Genomic DNA, 18929 nt, shown 5'->3' on the forward strand with positions numbered 1-18929 from the left:
AATAAAGTGGTGTATTGAGTAGGATTAAATAATTAATTGAAATTTTTAATTACCAACTCTAAATTGATATACCTTGTGTGCTAGTCTTCTTTATGGGTTTTTTTTAAATGAGCCATTATCTTTACCTTTTTCATGTAAACCATGTTTAGTGCATGATACAGGTGCCATTTAGTTTACGGGGTTTCCCAATGCTTAAGTTTCAATGTTTTACATGTCAAGTGCTCATTCTCTCCAACTCGTCATAGTTAAAATATCTGTCTTGTATTGTGTGCCAGGATTATTTGTGTTACTGGATGTATACATTTTACTCCGAGTGCCCTAGTTTTCAGACAGTCTGATGAAGAATTATTAGTTAGTGATCTGAGCTCTCTATCCCTCCTTTTTTGTATTGTGTATATTTTGTTTTGTATGTATAATGTCTAATGTCTATAAGTTTAAAATGCTTGAAAATTACACTAAAAAATCCATATTTGTTTATTTTGATTATCTGAAAATGACTCATACATGTACCACAATAACAAAAAGATATGTATAAAGAATGGGAAAAACCATAAAAAGGTTATGGTAATATAGGCAACATTTTTAAAGTAAATAATAGAATTAACTATTTTTGAGTAGAAATTGAGCTTAATTCTAGTATGCATAGCCTGTGTTTGATTAGTTTTAGACATAGAGAATATTTGACATGTTTTGGAAAGTTCATGAAATACTACCATGCTGTAAATTTTTTTACTATATATAATTTGTGTGATTTTATGAATAAAATCTCAATCTACCAGTCCATATTATTTATGAATTTATAAAGTGTGTTGTGATTTATTTCTCCCTAGGTTTCCTTGTGGCAAAAAAGATAGTGTATCAAATACAGAGTGCATATTGTCAAGCTTTTTTTGGGTTAAACATGTTTTATTGTAAAGATGGTATATACAAAAGGATCGGGCACAAGTTCTGCAAACTTAAAACGCCGTCTCCTGTGAAATTTTGACACAAAATATACACTTTGACGAAAACATGACAATATCATAGATCATAATAAAATTCCATCATTGAAGTTATACCAAAGTAAATAATCGACAAATAGGAAATAAAAATTATAATAAGGTTTTGTATCTAATTTATACATGTTAAAACCGTATGTATCTCTTTAAAAATAGCTGAAACGTTAAAAAATAATTTTTCATTTTCTGCAATACTGATAGAGTTATCTCCCCATAACAAAACGTTAGTGGCGATAACATGTAAATTTTCTATTCTAAAGATAAGATTGTCAATTTGAATAAATCATTTAGTGGAATATTACCGTATATTTTGCACAAGAAAAATATGATACGCATCTTTTACTTTTCCACATGAACATAATAGACTATCGATGATTTTTCATCTATATAAAACAATTATGTTGAAGTCTAGTGTGAATTACATTTCCGTAACGTTCTCCATATGATGGAGGTTGTGATTATGGAAGACAGAAAACCTTTCTTAAAAAATTTTAATGTTGGCAAGTTTCTTATTTTTAAAGGTATATATACCATTCCACAAATCTATGGCTGTTGGAACAACAGATGATTTAAATAAATGTAAAATTTTAGTCTACATTTTGGAATACTGTAATTTTGCGATTGTCTTGTAGTATAAGTAAATCCGTTCGAGCGAGTGCTTGTAAAAATTTTAGTAAGATAGTCAGGCGCTAAATTGTGATTAATTTTACGCATTGTTGTTTTAGCTTTTCTTTCCTTCTATCAAGAAGTGATTCCCACCCAGTTTCTTGCTATAAAGAGTCTCGACATGCTATTGAAGTCAACCCTGTATCTATTCTACTATACAATTTGTGTGATTTTATAAATAAAATTACAATCTACAAGTCCATATTATTTATGAATTTAGGAAATGTGTTGTGATTTTATTCCTCATTAGGTTTTCCTTGTGGCAAAAAAGATAGTGTCTCAAATACAGAGTGCATATTGTCAAGTAATTTTTTCTGGTCAAGGGGAGGGGATCAGTGGGTTATTTTTGTCAGACAGGGAGTCCAAAGGCCTGTCAATAGGAATCTAATGAGTTTGAATTTCTCTCCTCTAGATTTGTTCATTTACCAAATTAAAATACCAATCATCCCTTTTTTGTGACCACATTCAACAAAAATATACAATACATAGAAATAACATCTAGTAGTGCTTGCTTTAAAAAGAACTTTTTGTTACATGCAATGAAAATATGTAAATTACAATATATGTACGGAACATTGTAAACCTACCATTAGGAACAGAGGGTGTTAGAAAACAAACAGTACAAGATTAAAAGTCACTTATTAAAACGAAATAGTATTATACATGTAGAATGGCTGTTTATAGGTTGAATACACATAGCACAAATAAACAGTACTTGAACAAATGATATAATAATACATGTGAGCCGAGGTATACGAAATAAAATGTATGTACCATAATAACAACATGTAAATGTGTTGTTTAAAGGTCGAAATAGAAGTATATAAACAATAGATATAATATTTGATTTATGTACCGTTATGTAATAAGAATTTCTATTCATCGCCTTGTGTTTAGCATCCATGTACTACATCGTCGGAAACCCACGGTCGGTCTCGCTTCTCTGACCTTTTCTCTTGGGTAAGAGAAGCGAGACCGACCGTGGGTTTCCGATGATGCCATGTACTATAGAGTGGTATGCAATATAACGATTATCTAGGTTACACGTAGCGATACAGGTGACGCACTGTGCTCACGGTATATCAGTGTTTGAATCGAGAGACGTGTTCAACAGAGCGACCGCTCGCCAAATTTCCCTTCACCCTCAACAAAAGTTTTGGCAAGCGCTCACGAGCGCTCTCTCTGCAGAACACGCATTAGGTCACACAATAGCAGCGTCATCAGGCCAGAGAGCCAGAAAAACTCAAACGAGCTTAATTTGTTCTGTCTTGCTTCAAGTCTGGACTATATATTCCTCTGGTAAAAGTGTGAATGAGATCAAAAGCGAACTCTCCAAATTATTTAAGACCCCGAAACCAGTTGCGCTGAAAGTCATTGGTCCGCGATTATTATACAGTTGTCACTAAAAAAAAAATGGGGGGGGCACCCACTCAAGGGGTGGTGGATAGACTTGTCGTGGTAGAGTTGGGATCCAGCGTTGTCATGACAACTGCTCTGCAGACACCTTCCAAAGAGCCGGATGTAAAGATGGCGGGGACGTTACCCAGATCGAAGATGGCCTTGCCCCAGGTGTTGACTGCCAAAGTCAGGACCAAAATAGACAGGATGTTCATTGGAATTCCAACAATACCCTGGGGAAAAGAAGTAACAGGTTGCATGTGAGAAAAATAACACAAATAACGACACAAGGATTGACCCTAGCTGCAATCTGTAAATCAGAATTTGATTGGCTAATGCAGGTCTCAAAATTTTAGTCATGACGTTGACGATGGGGAGAGAAAGAATCGAAATTAAAAGCATTTATGTTAAGAGTACTTAAGCTTCTGCAAATTTGGCTTTAATAAGACTCGACCTCAAAGACTTCAATTTGGTTAATATAGAACCATTTTAATAAGAGCTTGGACTTTGGGTAGTTGTGTCAAACAACGATGTGACGTAAGCCTGTCTACTTCATTGCTGGCCACTCAGCCATGGCTCTTTGAAATCAACAAGATTTGTCTGGCCTTTGAGCTATGATTACGCGATCGGTGCATATTTCGCTTGAAACCGTGTCATTTTTAACTTGTTTTGACACAAGAAATAGATATATATGTTAAAATGGTTCTAAACAAAACTCGAGGTCTGGATACACCAGTCAACCCCTAAACCAACCCGTCATAGACATTGGTCGTTTGGCAGACTGCCAGTGTAACAACAGCACTCTGCAGAAGATTATAGAACCATTTTAACAAAACCTTCGACTTTCAGTAGGCCGTAGCTATCTATTCCTTGCGTCAAAACAAGTTAAAAATGACGCGGTTTCAAGCGAAATATGCATCAATTGCGTAGTCTTAGCTCAAAAGCCAGACAAATCTAGTTGATTTCAAAGAGTGACTGAATGGATAGCAATGAAATAGACAGGTCTACGTCACATTGCTATTTGACACAACTACCCAAAAGTGCAAGCTCTTGTTAAAATAGTTCTTTTTCACAGAGTCCAGTGCCTTCTATTCGTGTACAATACGTAATTTTTCATGGCCGAGAAAGATAAAAATCTAAAATGGCCGTTACCATATCTAGAATGGTAACAAATCCCGTGCTGAAGACGATGGCATTAGGGGGCGTGGCCACCGGAAGACAGAAGGCAAATGACGTAGCAACGGCCGTCGAAATCATCATGTAGAGAGGGTGCATTCCCACCGAGGTAGCCTAGAATACAGCGTTAATTACATATTATAATAAACGTATTTATGTACACAGTCAAATGATGCATCTATTTATAGCAATCTCCTGTTTTACCAATTCGAACATGATCGGCATGGCGAGCGATGCTATGGCCGTGTTACTGGTGATCTCTGTAATGCCAGCGATGATCAGACACACTAACAGATTCATGACCCACGGATCCAGGAAATCAAACACCGCCAGTTTACACCCAATCCATATGGACAGCCCGGATTTCTACAACATACAACAAATGCAGTATCGGCGATGTTCGATTGGCTTACAGCAACTACAGTATCGGCGATGTTCGATTGGCTTACAACAAATACAGTATCGGCGATGTTCGATTGGCTTACAACAAATACAGTATCAGCTATCGAATATTTAGGTCGGTGTGCCGAATTTTCCAGTAGAGTTACCTATCTGCGGCTAATTTCACATGAAAAATCTTTAAAAGCTGTAACGCACCGTGGCAGCATCAGCCAGCGCGAATCCACCACCAAGCAGTATAATCACGCCCCACGAGACTTTATCCTGGGCCACCCGCCAGGACAAAATGGGTGTGAAACCAGGTTTGGGATTGGTTTCTGGAACACAAGGTCAGAAATTTAACAACAGTGACATACACTGTTCTAAGAGGCAATCAATATGATTTCAATGTATTCCATCAAATAGAACCATTTTAATAGGACCTTGGACTTTTGGTAGAATGTAACTATCTATTTCTTGCATCAAAACAAGATGAAACTGACACTGTTTTCAAGTGATATAAACACAGATTGCATAGTCTTAGCTCAAAAGCTAGACAAGTCTTGTTGATTTCAAAGAGCCATTGCTGAGTGACCGGCAATGAAATAGACAGGCCTACGTCACATTGCTGTTTGACACAACTACCCAAAGTCCAAGCTCTTGTTAAAATGGTTCTACTTAATAGTGATCGGGTTACATATGTTTCTCAGTAAAATTGATCGGACCTGATGGTTTGAACCAACAAAAGACATTCGGAACTTCTCTGGGAAGAATGAACAGAAGACATGCAACGAGGATGGATGCCGTAGAATCACGTGCAGTGGAGACTTTCCTGTAGATAACACAATTTGTAATTTAAACGTTCAGAAAACAGTTTGCGAAGCAACAAAAATCAACTGAAGTTAATTGGCCTCACCCTGTCTTTGCATCTTTGAAGAGCTCTCCCCACCCTCCTACATTCGGAATGTTTCGGAATATCCACAACAATGCTAGAACACAGAACAGCACCAATACCTCCACCTCGGCGAACCTACAACATAGATGCAGCTGACCCATACTCTGTCACGCCAACTATATATCTTCAGGATCTTAATAATATCTAATTCAACAGATTTTTTAAGATAAGAAATGCATTTGTTAACTTTCTGATTAACATCGGGTCTTTCGTTTATTTATTTGGCCTGATCTTGATATTGGGATTACGGTAATAACATACACTGAATGCATATTTTATACAATTAAAGAGGCATCTGGACTTTGGTCAGACTTTATTTTTCCGTTTTTAATGCCCAACAGAGCTTCAGTAAGGCATTTATAATAAGTCAACGTTGGTCCCCACGTTATAAGCGAGATAAAGGGTTCAAAATCCTTCGTTACGTAAACAATTATTTTTTACGTTCAGAATGTTTGAAATAAAACGGCAGATAGAAAAATCACCTTGAAAAGAACTTTTACCGGTATATTGAACAAATGTAAACAAAACATGGCACAGACCTTGTTTACGTAACAAAGAATTGTGAGCTCTCGGTTATAGCAAAGTTCTAGGAACCGATGAATTAACTTCGTTATATCAAATATTCGTTATATCCGTATAACGAATTCGTAATAATAACTATAGCGAATTCACTATATACATGTTTTCTTTCAGCAGACTACATTTTTTGCTACATAAGGCTTAGAATGAAAATACATTCTTTTGATATTCGTTATAAAAGCCTTAATTTTTATTATATTTCACCTCTACGGGACTCAAAATTAGTGCGCTATATCCGTAAATTCGTTATAAACCGTAAAAATTTGTAAAGAATTTTACCGGGGACTAAAAAAAAACCCTTCGTTTTATCCGATATTTCGCTATACTAGTATTCGTGTTCGTACTAAACGAGTTTTACTGAATCTTCATAATCTTGCTTATAAATCAACAACTAACACTCAAATTTTGATTGATCTCTAGAAATGAATGACTAATCCACTGTTAACTATAGAAATAAAAATTGATCCAAATTAATATTTGTTATAAACGCGCCGTCTCCTGTTTGTCTTAATTAATATAAAGCGCCTGAAAGACATTGCGCGACCGTTGATTTCTTCCCGCCGTCTTACTTAATTCTTCCGAGAGCTCTCCATTCCTTAAGGACAGCAGACTGAATTGCTTTCTTTCTGGCCGATTCCGTGCCCTGACAGCATCTGTGGGAAAATAAATAATAATTATGATATTAATCAAAATGTTGACCAAACGATGAGTCTCATGTTAAAAACGATTGACAACTTAGATCACCGGCTTAAAAGTAGCGCCTGCGTAGGAATAGATGTAACTATTCTGATGATAACTTACTTTTGGCGGAGGAATACAACCTGGAGATACAACCACGCCAGGACGAGTAGAAGAAGAGACATCGGGAAAGCGAAGGCCAGCCAGTTTACGTACGTAATGCCGGACGAAGACTTTCCGTATCTGGCATAGAAACTGAAACGATAGGTTATACTCTAATATCAATTTTGAATCTCAAGAATGGAAACAAAAATCGCAAACAAAAAGAGGTAGCCATGTCATTTGCAGTCATCTTTTATTTTGCAAGAAATCATTTACGAGTAGACACAACGTTAATAAATCATTTGCAAGTAAGAAATAATTTGCAAAACAATTTATTCACGAGAACTATATTTGCTAGTCATAAATAATCAACTGTAAAATAAGTTATCCTCTGATATGGTTTACCGGTATTGGTAACGTTGATTTGATTTGTCTTTCTTTTTTGAATTTAAATTGTTAAAATGATAATCCAGATTCAATGTACTGACATGTCGGCCTGACCCTGGAGCACCAGGTTTGGCGGGGTCCCAGTGAGAGTGGCTATCCCACCGATGTTTGCCCCGTAGGCCACGCAGAGTGCGAAACCCTTAGACATCCTCTTTAATTCCGGGCTCTTCTTTCTGAAACCAAAGCCACACTAAACCGTCAATTACTGAGTACCACGATTTATGCAATCACTTTATAAGTGGAACTGGGACCAATGGACGTAAGTCCTACGACACTACTAGTAACTCAAAACACGAGATACTGTAAAATCAACTTTTCGCAGGGATCCTTTTTGTAGTTTGAAAAAAACTTTTCTTATAGTGGATTTGATTTTGTGTTTAAACAATATATGAAGGCAATTTACGAATTTGTCCGTTTTACATTCAGAATCCGCACATTCGCTTGCTTTTCATGACAAAGTTTTGTAATGGGGAATACAAATTGGCACCAAATCTAAAGCCTTATAGAGTCAGAGTGTAACGTCAGGTTCAATAAACAGTATTTATTTAGTGTCTCACCTGAGGGTGGAACCCTCATCCATCTCCATGGTAACGGCCTCCACACTGGCCACCCCGTTCTTTTTTTCTTCAGCATCCTCCGTGTCACCTAAAAAATCCTAATCATATGCTTTGAATTGTCTACATTGGATTGAATTTTACCAAATCTCGAAAAATAAAAATCTGTCTTTGTATATAGTGCACAAATATATTATTTGTCTCTAATTTATTGATCGAGAATCTATGTGCTCGGATTAAACAACTGTCCTTAATAACTGTTTCTATTCTATTGCTGATATAATGCAGCGTAAATGTGCCATCTGCAGGATGAGGTAATACTTTGTAAGGACGAGGACATTTTTACCGGCCTCTAACTTTCAAAAAGACATGACGCAAATCAAGAGTCGTTAATCTTTAATTTTTCATATTTAAAAGACCAATTGAAAAGTTCAGTTAATTTTTTTTCATAGTTAGATAATTCGTAAAGCTTAAGATCCACTGACTACAGGAAGTTCTTTGTGAAGCATATCTCCTGCCTTCGCCGTAGTGTAACACTGAGAACCTATAGATCTATTGTCGTTCCGTGCCCTGGGATCATGTTTTACCGTGATGCTCATGGTCCAGTTTCTCCATTCGCTCCATTTGCTCCGTGACTGCCACGAGAATTGGCAGCATCATGGAGGTGGCGGCGGTGTTGCTGATCCACATGGATAGGAACCACGTGGGCAGCATCAGACCCAGCATCAGCCTGTAATGCACAGTCTGATTGGTCAATTCAACTTCAGGGTCATCTACACCTTAGGGAAAAGTTCTGCAAATGGTTTTCTAGCATGTGTTCGACTTGAAAATGGCAGAAATAAATTTCAATACGGGGGAAAAAATTAACATTAAGAATTTTATTGCTATTCATGAAAGAAGTCCTTGCAGTATTCCAACTCGGGACCTGCGGGTCAGTCGGTTGAAACTACACCAATTACGCTACAGAGATGGACACCAAATGTTTGCGCAATAAACTGATTCATAATGAGTTTAAATTGCTATGTTGTGACCCACTGTCATAAAAAGTAGAAGTCACGGATTTTTAAAGCTAAATCAAGATCTTTTGGCAATAGATATTTTAATCATGTTTGCATGTAAAGAAAAATCAAACAAAAATGTTACTATCGAATTGAGAAAAAAAAAATAATCGTTAGGTTAGTACGAATGGATTTACAACTTAACATGTTATATCGGTATGTGCAAAATGAATTGAACGGTCGACTGGTAGTACTGTATGGACCAAATCACTCACGTGTTGATCCTTGACCCCAGCACGCGCATCACGCCCACAGCGATTCGTCGGTGAAGATTAACTTCTTCCATGGCTGCAGCTATGAACAGTCCCCCGAGAAAGAGGGTGCTGGTATCCTAAGTCAAAATGTGTAGGATACATAGCAGTATAATACCATTCACATTAACATTCTCATTCACTTAAATCAGAACCGTTTGTACCATGGCAAACCAAGACTTATGTTACTATTATTCAGAATACTTTTGATATTATACAACTTTTCGATCCATAACAAAGAGATATATTTTGAACAGAAACTATATATAAGACCTGATGCTTTGGTAGCAGAATCATTTGAAAAAGAAAATAACCGAAATGATGTAACCGTTCTAATTCAAACAAACCTAATCTACACAACTGCAAAATCTCATGTAATTTTAACCATCAACTTGTACACAACATATAACTCACTCTGAATTTAACTATGTGACATATATATACACACAGGAAATTTAGAAAGAAAGTCAGAAGCCCTGGAAGTCTTAAGACTTTTCTGGTGTAAAACCATTTTGTTATTGCCCAACAAAGACCTAATGTTGTGGTGGTTGTGGTTAGCGTCTAACAATAACCTATGGTGATGGTGGTTAGCGCCTCACAAAGACTTATGGTGGTGGTGTTGGTGGTGGTTAGAGCCTTACAAAGACCTATGGTGGTGGTGGTTAGCGCCTAACTAAGACCTATGGTGGTGGTTAGTGTTTAACAAAAACCTATGGTGGTGGTGGCGGCTAGTGCCTAACTAAGACCTATGGTAGTGGTGGTTAGCGCCTAACTAAGACCTATTGTGGTGGTGAATTGTGTCCACTTACGTTCACATAGTTCTTGGAGACGTCCTGACCTCTTTGCACCCCCAGCATAGGAAGAAGAAATATTGGCATCAGAGCCGTGACAGCGATGGGCAATGCTTCCGTCACCCACAATTTGGCCATTACAATGATGACGTAAGCACATCGCGCCTCCTGAAAACAAAATGGCTTGGAATGAGGAATAATTAAAATTCTGAAATGGAGCCTGTGATGTCGATATAAATGGTTACAGTTTAGAAATATATGCCTGTAGTGTATTTGGTCGAGGGTAAACGTGATAGAGGACGGGGCTACAGGATAAAATACGGTACAATATAGCGGTTAATGATAATGATCGCCGCACTAATTGAATACCACTAACTTAATTGTCTTCTTCCTCAGTGTGAATTTTTTTAAATAAATTAATTGGAGATGTACACATTAAAGACTGAACAGTGTGCAAAGAAGAAACGTTTAAGAAAATTGTCTTGTCAAATAACGTATAGTTATTTAGAACTGATTGACAAATAATAAATTAATTGGTCCATCATTACACTTTAGAACACCATTATTATGGTACAGTAGGTGGAGAGGGCTCCGTTCTTTGTATCTACACCAAACGATTCTCAAAGTGTATATTGCTGACATTTTCTTTCTTTTTAGATTCGATCTGAACATGCATATATAAAAGTCAGTTCTAAAAAAGAAACTATTTGAAGCTAGCAAATCTTTTTGTTTAAGTTTAAATAACATCTTAAACCTAAGCTGCCCGAGAACAAATAAACCCGAAGGCTTCTATATGTGGGCCTATATCGTGTTACAATCCACAGGAAATGAGAAATATACAGAGTAAGCTTAAATTTGACCTAGTCTTCAGTGAAGAGGGTTCACTGTGTTGGTAATTGCAACCATTTTAGAGTCTATCGACGACCTCTCTGTAAAGATATAGGAAAATATCGGTACTTTAATTTCGAGGCTCAAATATGTGGAGTTTTTCTTTACTCCTGAAGTAATAGTAATGTCGTTCATCCGACAGATAGCAGCTTCTTTAACCAAAAACGTTGCGCAAATCCAAGATGACCTTTATGAACAGGACGGTTTCCATGACAGGTTATCCTGTCTAGCGCAAACTTACGTCGAAAACGCTGACGATTTGGAATCCCTACGTAAGGAGAACGCTCAGCTCCGAGAAGAGGTACAACTACTCAAATCTATAGTCATAAGTTTAGATCGCAAAGTATCTCAAAACCAAAACGACATTGTCGATTTGAAGTCAAGATCCATGAAATACAACCTCATGATCCACAATTTAGCAGAGGAAGACGGAGAGAACCTCTTTGTCAAAATACCAAAACTAATAAAAGAACACTTTGGAATAAATACCGAATTCAGCAACATCCACAGGAATGGTTGGAACAAACAAGACAAGACAAGACAAGACAAGCCACGCTCTATCACAGGCAAACTCATTAACTTTTCTGATAAAGAGAAAATTTTGAGCGCACAACGAGAGAGGAAAGACAGAACCCCCAAACTGCCATTTTTCATAACCCCACAACAACCCATTCAAATAACTGAAAACCGCAAAAAGTTGATCGAGGTGAGTAACAAGTACAAAGAAGATAACGTCCGCACACGTATCCTGGGAAATAAACTTGTTTTCCAAAACGGAACAGTCTATCGAGACAAAGTCATGAAACCAAGAGCAGAAGACATCCTCCTGATAGACGATGACGAGAAACAGAAGACCGAGTCCCTAGAAGTCGTGAGTAGTGATCCGGTTACTGAAGCAGGTAACAAATTCACCGCAACAGCTGCCGCAGCCAATACTTACGCGAACATCCGAGCCTTCTACAAGAAAGTAGTGAGCGTCCCAGACTGCGCCAGAGCGGATCACAACATTCTTGTGTACCGATTTCGAGATAAATCTGGCCTGATCCACGAGGACTACCAGGATGATGGCGAATACGGCGCTGGTCGCAAAATACTCGGTGCCTTGCGCGACAACAACATAGAGAACGCGGCCGTCGTTGTCACTAGACTCTTTGCAAAACACGTTGGATTGCGGCGCTTCTCCATTATGGAAAATGTAGCGATTGATGCACTGCGCAAACTGAGTGATTAATTGGTATACTTTACTTGGGTGAGATACTGACAAAACTATTACTTTATTTTTGTCTACTTAATTGTATTCACATGCACTTCTATTGCACAAACCAGACTTCGAATGCCTCGTGCTGATATTTAAATCTTATTTATTTATTTATTTATTATTTTATTTACATACTTATATTATTTATATGTATATATATACATATATATACATAATCTTGTATTGATACAGGTATCATTTATTTAAGTTTATCATTAATCCGGGATTTTTAGTTCCCCATCTATACCTACTCGGTCTGCCTTTTCGGATATCCGAGCTTCTATTTTTGGTTTTTTTTTATAGTCATGTTGATGTTTCCGATATTGAGTATACACATGTTTTGTTTTCTGTAACGGCATACACATTTATCAGGAATATTGAATTGGTAAAGCTCAAATAAATATTCAACACGACATTATCAAGTAAGTCGCAGAGCTACATTTAAAATGTGTCATATACATTTTGTTGTAAATATTCTCTTCTTGTTAATTTTTCTTTCCATCTTTTTTTGCACCCCCTTTCCGTTTTTGTTTGTATTGGTTCAATGTCTGGTATGTAGACATATTATCCTCAACATTTATGCATTTATTCAATATTTTTTAGTAAAGAAAACACACAACAATATCTATGAATCAAAATCTTAATTTTTCTCTACTTTCTTTAAATGTCAATGGTCTAGGAGCTACCTTAAAAAGAAACTGTGTCTTTAATTGGTTAAAGTTAAACTACAAAAATCATTTTGTTTTTTTACAAGAAACCCATACCACACCAAGTGTTGTCCCCACGTGGGAAAAAGAGTGGGGTTCCAGAATATTGTTCTCACATGGTTTATCAAATAAATGTGGTGTAGCAATCTTAACACCTCAAAATTTAGATTTTAAAGTTACGGATACATTCACTGATGAGGAAGGACGATTTTTAAAACTAACTATAAACATCAATGAGACCCTCTTTTATTTTATCAATATATATGCACCAACTAAAGATCATAAAACTAAACAAAATCAGTTTCTTGATTTCATGTTGAATCATTTGTCTGAAATTTGTGATGAAAATATTTTAATAGGAGGAGACTTTAATATCACTTTAAACCCAGAATTTGACAAAAAAGGAGGTACCAGTGAACCACATTCTACTTATAGAGAAAATCTAAAAGGTTTTATGGACACGCACGATTTAGTAGATATCTGGAGAAGCCAGCATCATGATGCTAAGTTATTTACCTATTTTCAAAAGAAACCGATTATTTTATCAAGAATAGATTTTTGGCTAGTTCCATCTTTCTTATCCCCTTTTATAAAAGCAGACATTAAACACTCAATTAGATCAGATCATAGTCTTATCTTATTGCAAATTAATAGTGCTTCAAATTCTAAGAGAGGGCCAGGCTTTTGGAAATTTAATGCCTCCTTACTGGAAGATAATGTTTTTGTAAATCACATGCATGAAAATATAAATACTCTAAAGCAAAAATATAAAGACATGGAAGATAAACATCTTAAATGGGATTCTATAAAATGTGAACTCCGAGGAATTATAATTAAATACTCAAAAATAAAAGCTGGGAAAGAAAGAGAAAGGGAAAAAGAACTAAATAAAAAACTTGAATCACAAACGCAGTTGATTGTTTTACAACCCTCACCTAAAAATCTCAATCAGTACCAAGAATGGAAAAACGAATTAGAAGAGATATATAACAGTAAAACTAAAGGTATCATGTTAAGATCTCATGCAAAATGGTGCGAAGAAGGAGAAAAATCAACAAAATATTTTCTATCCCTTGAGAAAAGAAATTATAAAAATAAGCGTATAGATAAACTTGTAGTAAACAATACAATTCTGACAGATATAAAAGTTATACTAGAAGAAGAAAAAACTTATTATCAGAATTTATATAAATCATCTGAAATAAATGTAACTAAAAATGAATTAACCTTTTTCAATAATTTAAATATTCCTAGAATATCTGAACAAGAGACAAAGAAATGTGAAGGTGAAATTAAGGAATCAGAATGTCTTAAAATTCTATCCGACTTCAAACTTAATAAAACCCCAGGAACCGATGGCTTTCAGGTAGAGTTTTATAAATATTTTTGGAGTGATATCAAAGACTTAGTTCTTGAAAGTATAAATTTCTCAATTAAAAAAAAGTGTATGTCATATGATCAAAGAAAGGGTGTCATCACTCTAGTACCCAAAAAGGATAAAGACAGAACTAATTTAAAAAACTGGAGGCCTATATCCCTTCTAAATTTTGACTATAAATTAGTGGCAAAGGTGTTAGCTAACAGAATCATTGACAGTTTACCAAAATTAATTGATCCTGATCAAACAGGTTATATAAAAGAAAGGTTTATTGGTGAAAATATCAGAACTATTTCAGACCTTATTGCATATACAAATTTGAAAAATATCCCAGGCTTGATTTTACTAGTAGACTTTGAAAAAGCTTTTGATACAGTTGAGTGGTATTACTTAGAAAAAGTTCTTAGTATATTTGGGTTTGGAAATAGTTTTAAGTCATGGGTCAAAATTTTATATACTGATATTTCTAGCTGTATAATTAATGATGGATACACCTCAAATTTTTTCAATTTAAGTAGAGGAGTAAGACAAGGCTGCCCTCTATCACCATACTTATTCGTATTATGTGTAGAAATTTTAGCAATAGCAATAAGACAAAATAAAAACATAAGAGGTATCAAAATAGGTGAAACTGAATTTAAAATCAGTCAACTTGCTGATGATACAACTTGTTTTCTTAGTGATGAAGAGTCAGGTTATGAAGTTCTCAACATTATGCAAAGGTTTTATAAATTATCTGGACTAAAAATAAATTTGAATAAAACAGAAGCAATCTGGATAGGATCAAAAAGAAATTATAAACCAGGCACTCTGCCAGTAAAATGGTCCAGAGGGGAATTTTTCTCCTTAGGTGTTTGGTTCAATAGTGAAAATGAAAATAACGCTGTCGACAAAAATTTAAAAACCAAATTAGAGGATTTAAAAGTAACCCTTAATCTTTGGAAAATGCGTAATCTATCACTTTTAGGGAAAATTTTAATTGTGAAAACATTAGCATTGTCAAAACTTGTATTCCTAGCCTCTGTCATTCCAATACCAGAAAACATAATTAATGTAGTACAAAAAGAAATAAATAAATTTATATGGAATTCGGAGATCCCTAAAATAAAATATACTATTAGCTGTCAAAAGTTAGCTGATGGTGGACTAAAAGCTCCAAATTTTGAAATTCAAGTTAAATCACTTCAAATAAATTGGATCAAAAGATTTTTTAGTGAGAGTGATGCAAAATGGAAAAAATTAATAAATGCTTTTTTTAGTAAAATAGAAATTACTGATCTTCTCTTAACAAGATGTAGCCTGCCAAGTTTTCCAGCAAAGTTACCTACCTTTTATTATAATATAATTACTTCATGGAAAATATTTAGAAATTGTATGAATGAAATCAGTATAAACCCACCCATTTTTACAGAATGCTTGTGGTTTAACAATTTTATATGCATCGACAATAAATCAATCTTTTTTTCTGAATGGTATAAAAATGGTATAATGTTTTTTAAAGATATTATTAACAATGATGGTTCTTTCTTAACCTTAGATGAGTTTTACGAAAAATTTAAATTTAAACCCTCTTTTCTTCAATACAACAGTCTTCTTTCCTCTATCCCAAATAACTGGAAAAAACATGTCAAAGACAAAACACATCCTCCCCATAGCGAAGGGAATATAATGCACTCCTTGTCTGTTCAAGGAAAACTTATACCATTAAGTGAATTAAAATGTAAAGATGCATATTGGATTTTAATTAACAGTTGTAAGGAAATTACTCTCTGTATTCAAAAATGGTCAGAAATATTTGAAGTAGAAATTCCAGTCTCTGATTATAAAAAGATATTTAATTTACCTTTTCAGTGTTGCACACAAACTAACGCACAATCTCTTCAGCTCAAAATATTACACAGAATCATAGTACACAACAAGTCGCTTTTTAATATGAAATTGATTCCAAGTCCGAACTGTAACACAGACAACTGTAATGAAATTGACACTATACATCATAGATATTTCCAATGTAAAAGCATACAAATTTTCTGGAAAGATCTAATTTATTGGTGGCAACAATATATAGAAAATGTCAATCACTTAACAATGCAAGATGTCATATTTGGTATTTACAAAGTAAAAAATGTTCCACTAAATTATTGTATTTTACTTGGAAAATGTTTTATACATCTAATTCATTCAAAATCTCCTGGCAAACAAATTGAGTTCATTGCTTTTAAAAATTTTCTAAGAAACAAACTTCATGCGAAAGAAAATTATCTTTGTTTGAAGAATCAAATGCACATTTTTTACGAATTATGGCAGCCAATATTAGTTAACTTATAAACTGTAGTCTTTCAGTATTATATGGATTGTCTTGATTGTTTGAAGATTGCTGATCAATGCTTTCAACCATGTTAAAAACTAAGATGCATGTATATTTTAGATCCATGTTAATATTTTAGCTCCATGTCCAAAGTACTCGTATATTGATCTGTTTCCATGCTATTTATCATTTATTCTATTGTGAAACGTTTTGAATTATGTTCTAAAAATATATGTACCATAATTGTTGAGCCAATAAAATATTCACTCACAAAAAAAAAAAAAAAAAAAAAAAAAAAAAAAAAAAAAAAAAAAAAAAAAAAATGTCGTTCATCCGAAAACCACTTGGATATAAAGAGAGGGATCTAAAATGTTCATTTAATTTATTTGTGACCCATGTCACATGCCATTTTTTTGGAAATATAGGGTCCCAAGCAGAAATTATAATTTCCGTGAAATGTTTAACAACTTAAGATAGATCCGATGGATAATTGCTCCCCCCCCCCCCACCCCCAGCTCTGAATGACACGGAATAATGAACAACCAATGAGTACACGTAAATAGAAAAAGTAAATTGTCAAAACCATACATTTTTATAAGTAAAGCGACGATTTTTAAATCTCCTCTAAAAACGCTTTGAATGTATTTAAATAAAAAAGTCAAAGACTTTAATTGTCCTCTAGCTTAAAATTTTCTTGTTCAACCGTAACGTCGAGCGTCTCAAGAACTACCCAGAGTAGCTTTACAAAGAGCAAATACGCAACAATTTAAATCTGCACACATCACTTTTTCGGCTCTAAGAAGAAATTCCGAATGGTTTTCTGATCGCTACATGCAACAAAGTCTGCTGTCATAATGCAGAGTGCATACAATATATAGGTTAAATATATTGAGGTTTCTCAAACAAAACTAACTCAATTTCAGTTCAATTTTCTGTTAATGTACATGGGTCCGCCTAAACGATTTATATATACATAATCGTACATAAACCTTTTTCGTTTTTGTTTTTTGATGATTTTGATCTAAAACGAGTGATATTTGTTCGAGAGATCATTTATAAAAGATTAATTAATAAATTTTAGGCATTTCAGTATATAAAATATTTCATATTTTTACGGCGAAATTTGAAATAAGAGTATGTCATCATCGCAATCAGGACCAGAACTTGTAAAAAAAAAAAAAACAACAACCTTAAATTCGTTTTTGCTGAATTAAATCATTGAGTATTTATATCGGATTTTACGTGTATTTGTCAAAGTAAATAAATTTACGAAACAGGGGATAATTTTATTGAGTATGTGGGTCGGGTCGGACGGGGTTAAAGTAGTAGATATTTGATCAATATGCAAGATACAAAACGTTAAGTATTTTTTTTTACTTACAGGCGTTCCTATGACAATTAACCTAAACGGCAAAACAAAAGCTAGAACGAGGAAAATCCATGATCGGATCGCCCACAAATTACGTAAAAAGGCGACAACAGAATCCATGTTGAATCTAGTTGATCTGCGTCAGCTGTATATAGTGTCAATACAACCGCCGTGCTCTGGTTAATATACAGAAAGATGACAGACGCCGATACCTGGTGATTAAAGGGATCGCGTAGCAAGAGCAGCCTTGAGTTTAAACTTTAATGGAAATGTGAATAAGAAATTTCAACAGCTTTTGTTGCGGCGCTTACTTTTTAAGCGGGTGGGATTAGGGGGGGGGGGGGGGGGAGGAGGGTCTAGGTAACGTTGAGCGAAGTGCTGTGTTTAAACGCAAAAATTACGCACTTTGAAACAATTTTCAAAGTGCGTTAATTTTAGGACCAAGTCAACGTTGATATCGTCGATATTAAGGCACTTTGAAAAAAACTGTTCAGGGTTTGGTCGAAATAATTGATACTCTATTCAAAAAAAAAAAAAGAACCCAATGCAATCTCAGCTAACGTGAAAAACCGTCTCTCGATTAGACTTTTTCTTCTCTCATAAGCCTATGTATAGTTAAACAATCTTTAAGTAAAGAGCAACTCAGGAGATTTGAAATATCCAAATATGTAATAATAATAATGACATAAACTGTATCGCTTAGCAACTGTCTACTGCTATGTTTCATGCATGCAGCAGATTTACATTTTATCTGGTATCTGGCTAAGCAAGAAACGAAAATAATTCATATATATTGATATGTATGACATATTTCAACAGGCTTCAATTGCATGTGCTTGTAAAAAAAACATGATGTGAAAGAGGATACGTTAGTTATGTTTATCAAAAAACAGTATGATCTTTCAGAACACCAGTGCGAGAGAAAAAACCCACACCGTAATGCTTATTTTGAAGTTTATAATGATTTAATGTTTGTCAATGTAACTCTTT

The 18929-nt window shown here is 34.9% G+C and overlaps 1 protein-coding gene across 1 annotated transcript; it reads right to left on the bottom strand.

Moving 5' to 3' along the window:
• Positions 1-30: 30 nt before the first annotated feature.
• On the bottom strand, positions 31-18108 carry LOC105330917 (solute carrier family 13 member 2). The gene is made up of 14 exons (XM_034461665.2): positions 17952-18108; positions 10050-10199; positions 9205-9320; positions 8519-8661; positions 7935-8022; positions 7419-7550; positions 6952-7083; positions 6720-6803; positions 5533-5646; positions 5342-5448; positions 4836-4954; positions 4443-4604; positions 4215-4352; positions 31-3295 (listed from the first exon to the last, which is right to left on the bottom strand). The coding sequence occupies exons 1-14, from the start codon at positions 18057-18059 to the stop codon at positions 3095-3097; spliced, it is 1794 nt and encodes a 597-aa protein (XP_034317556.2). The 5' UTR covers positions 18060-18108; the 3' UTR covers positions 31-3094.
• Between the last annotated feature and the right edge of the window lie 821 nt (positions 18109-18929).

The sequence above is a fragment of the Magallana gigas genome, chromosome 5, assembly GCF_963853765.1.
Source record: "Magallana gigas chromosome 5, xbMagGiga1.1, whole genome shotgun sequence".
Taxonomy (NCBI): domain Eukaryota; kingdom Metazoa; phylum Mollusca; class Bivalvia; order Ostreida; family Ostreidae; genus Magallana; species Magallana gigas.

Bases quoted from the DNA above. Each gene is read 5' to 3' on its own strand.
- LOC105330917 (XM_034461665.2), bottom strand. From the start codon at position 18,059: ATGGATTCTGTTGTCGCCTTTTTACGTAATTTGTGGGCGATCCGATCA. The intron at 7,084-7,418 runs GTCAGTACATTG...CTATCGTTTCAG, and splicing joins CTCCAGGGTCAGGCCGACAT to TTTCTATGCCAGATACGGAA. The intron at 4,353-4,442 runs GTAAAACAGGAG...GCTGTATTCTAG, and splicing joins TGCCGATCATGTTCGAATTG to GCTACCTCGGTGGGAATGCA.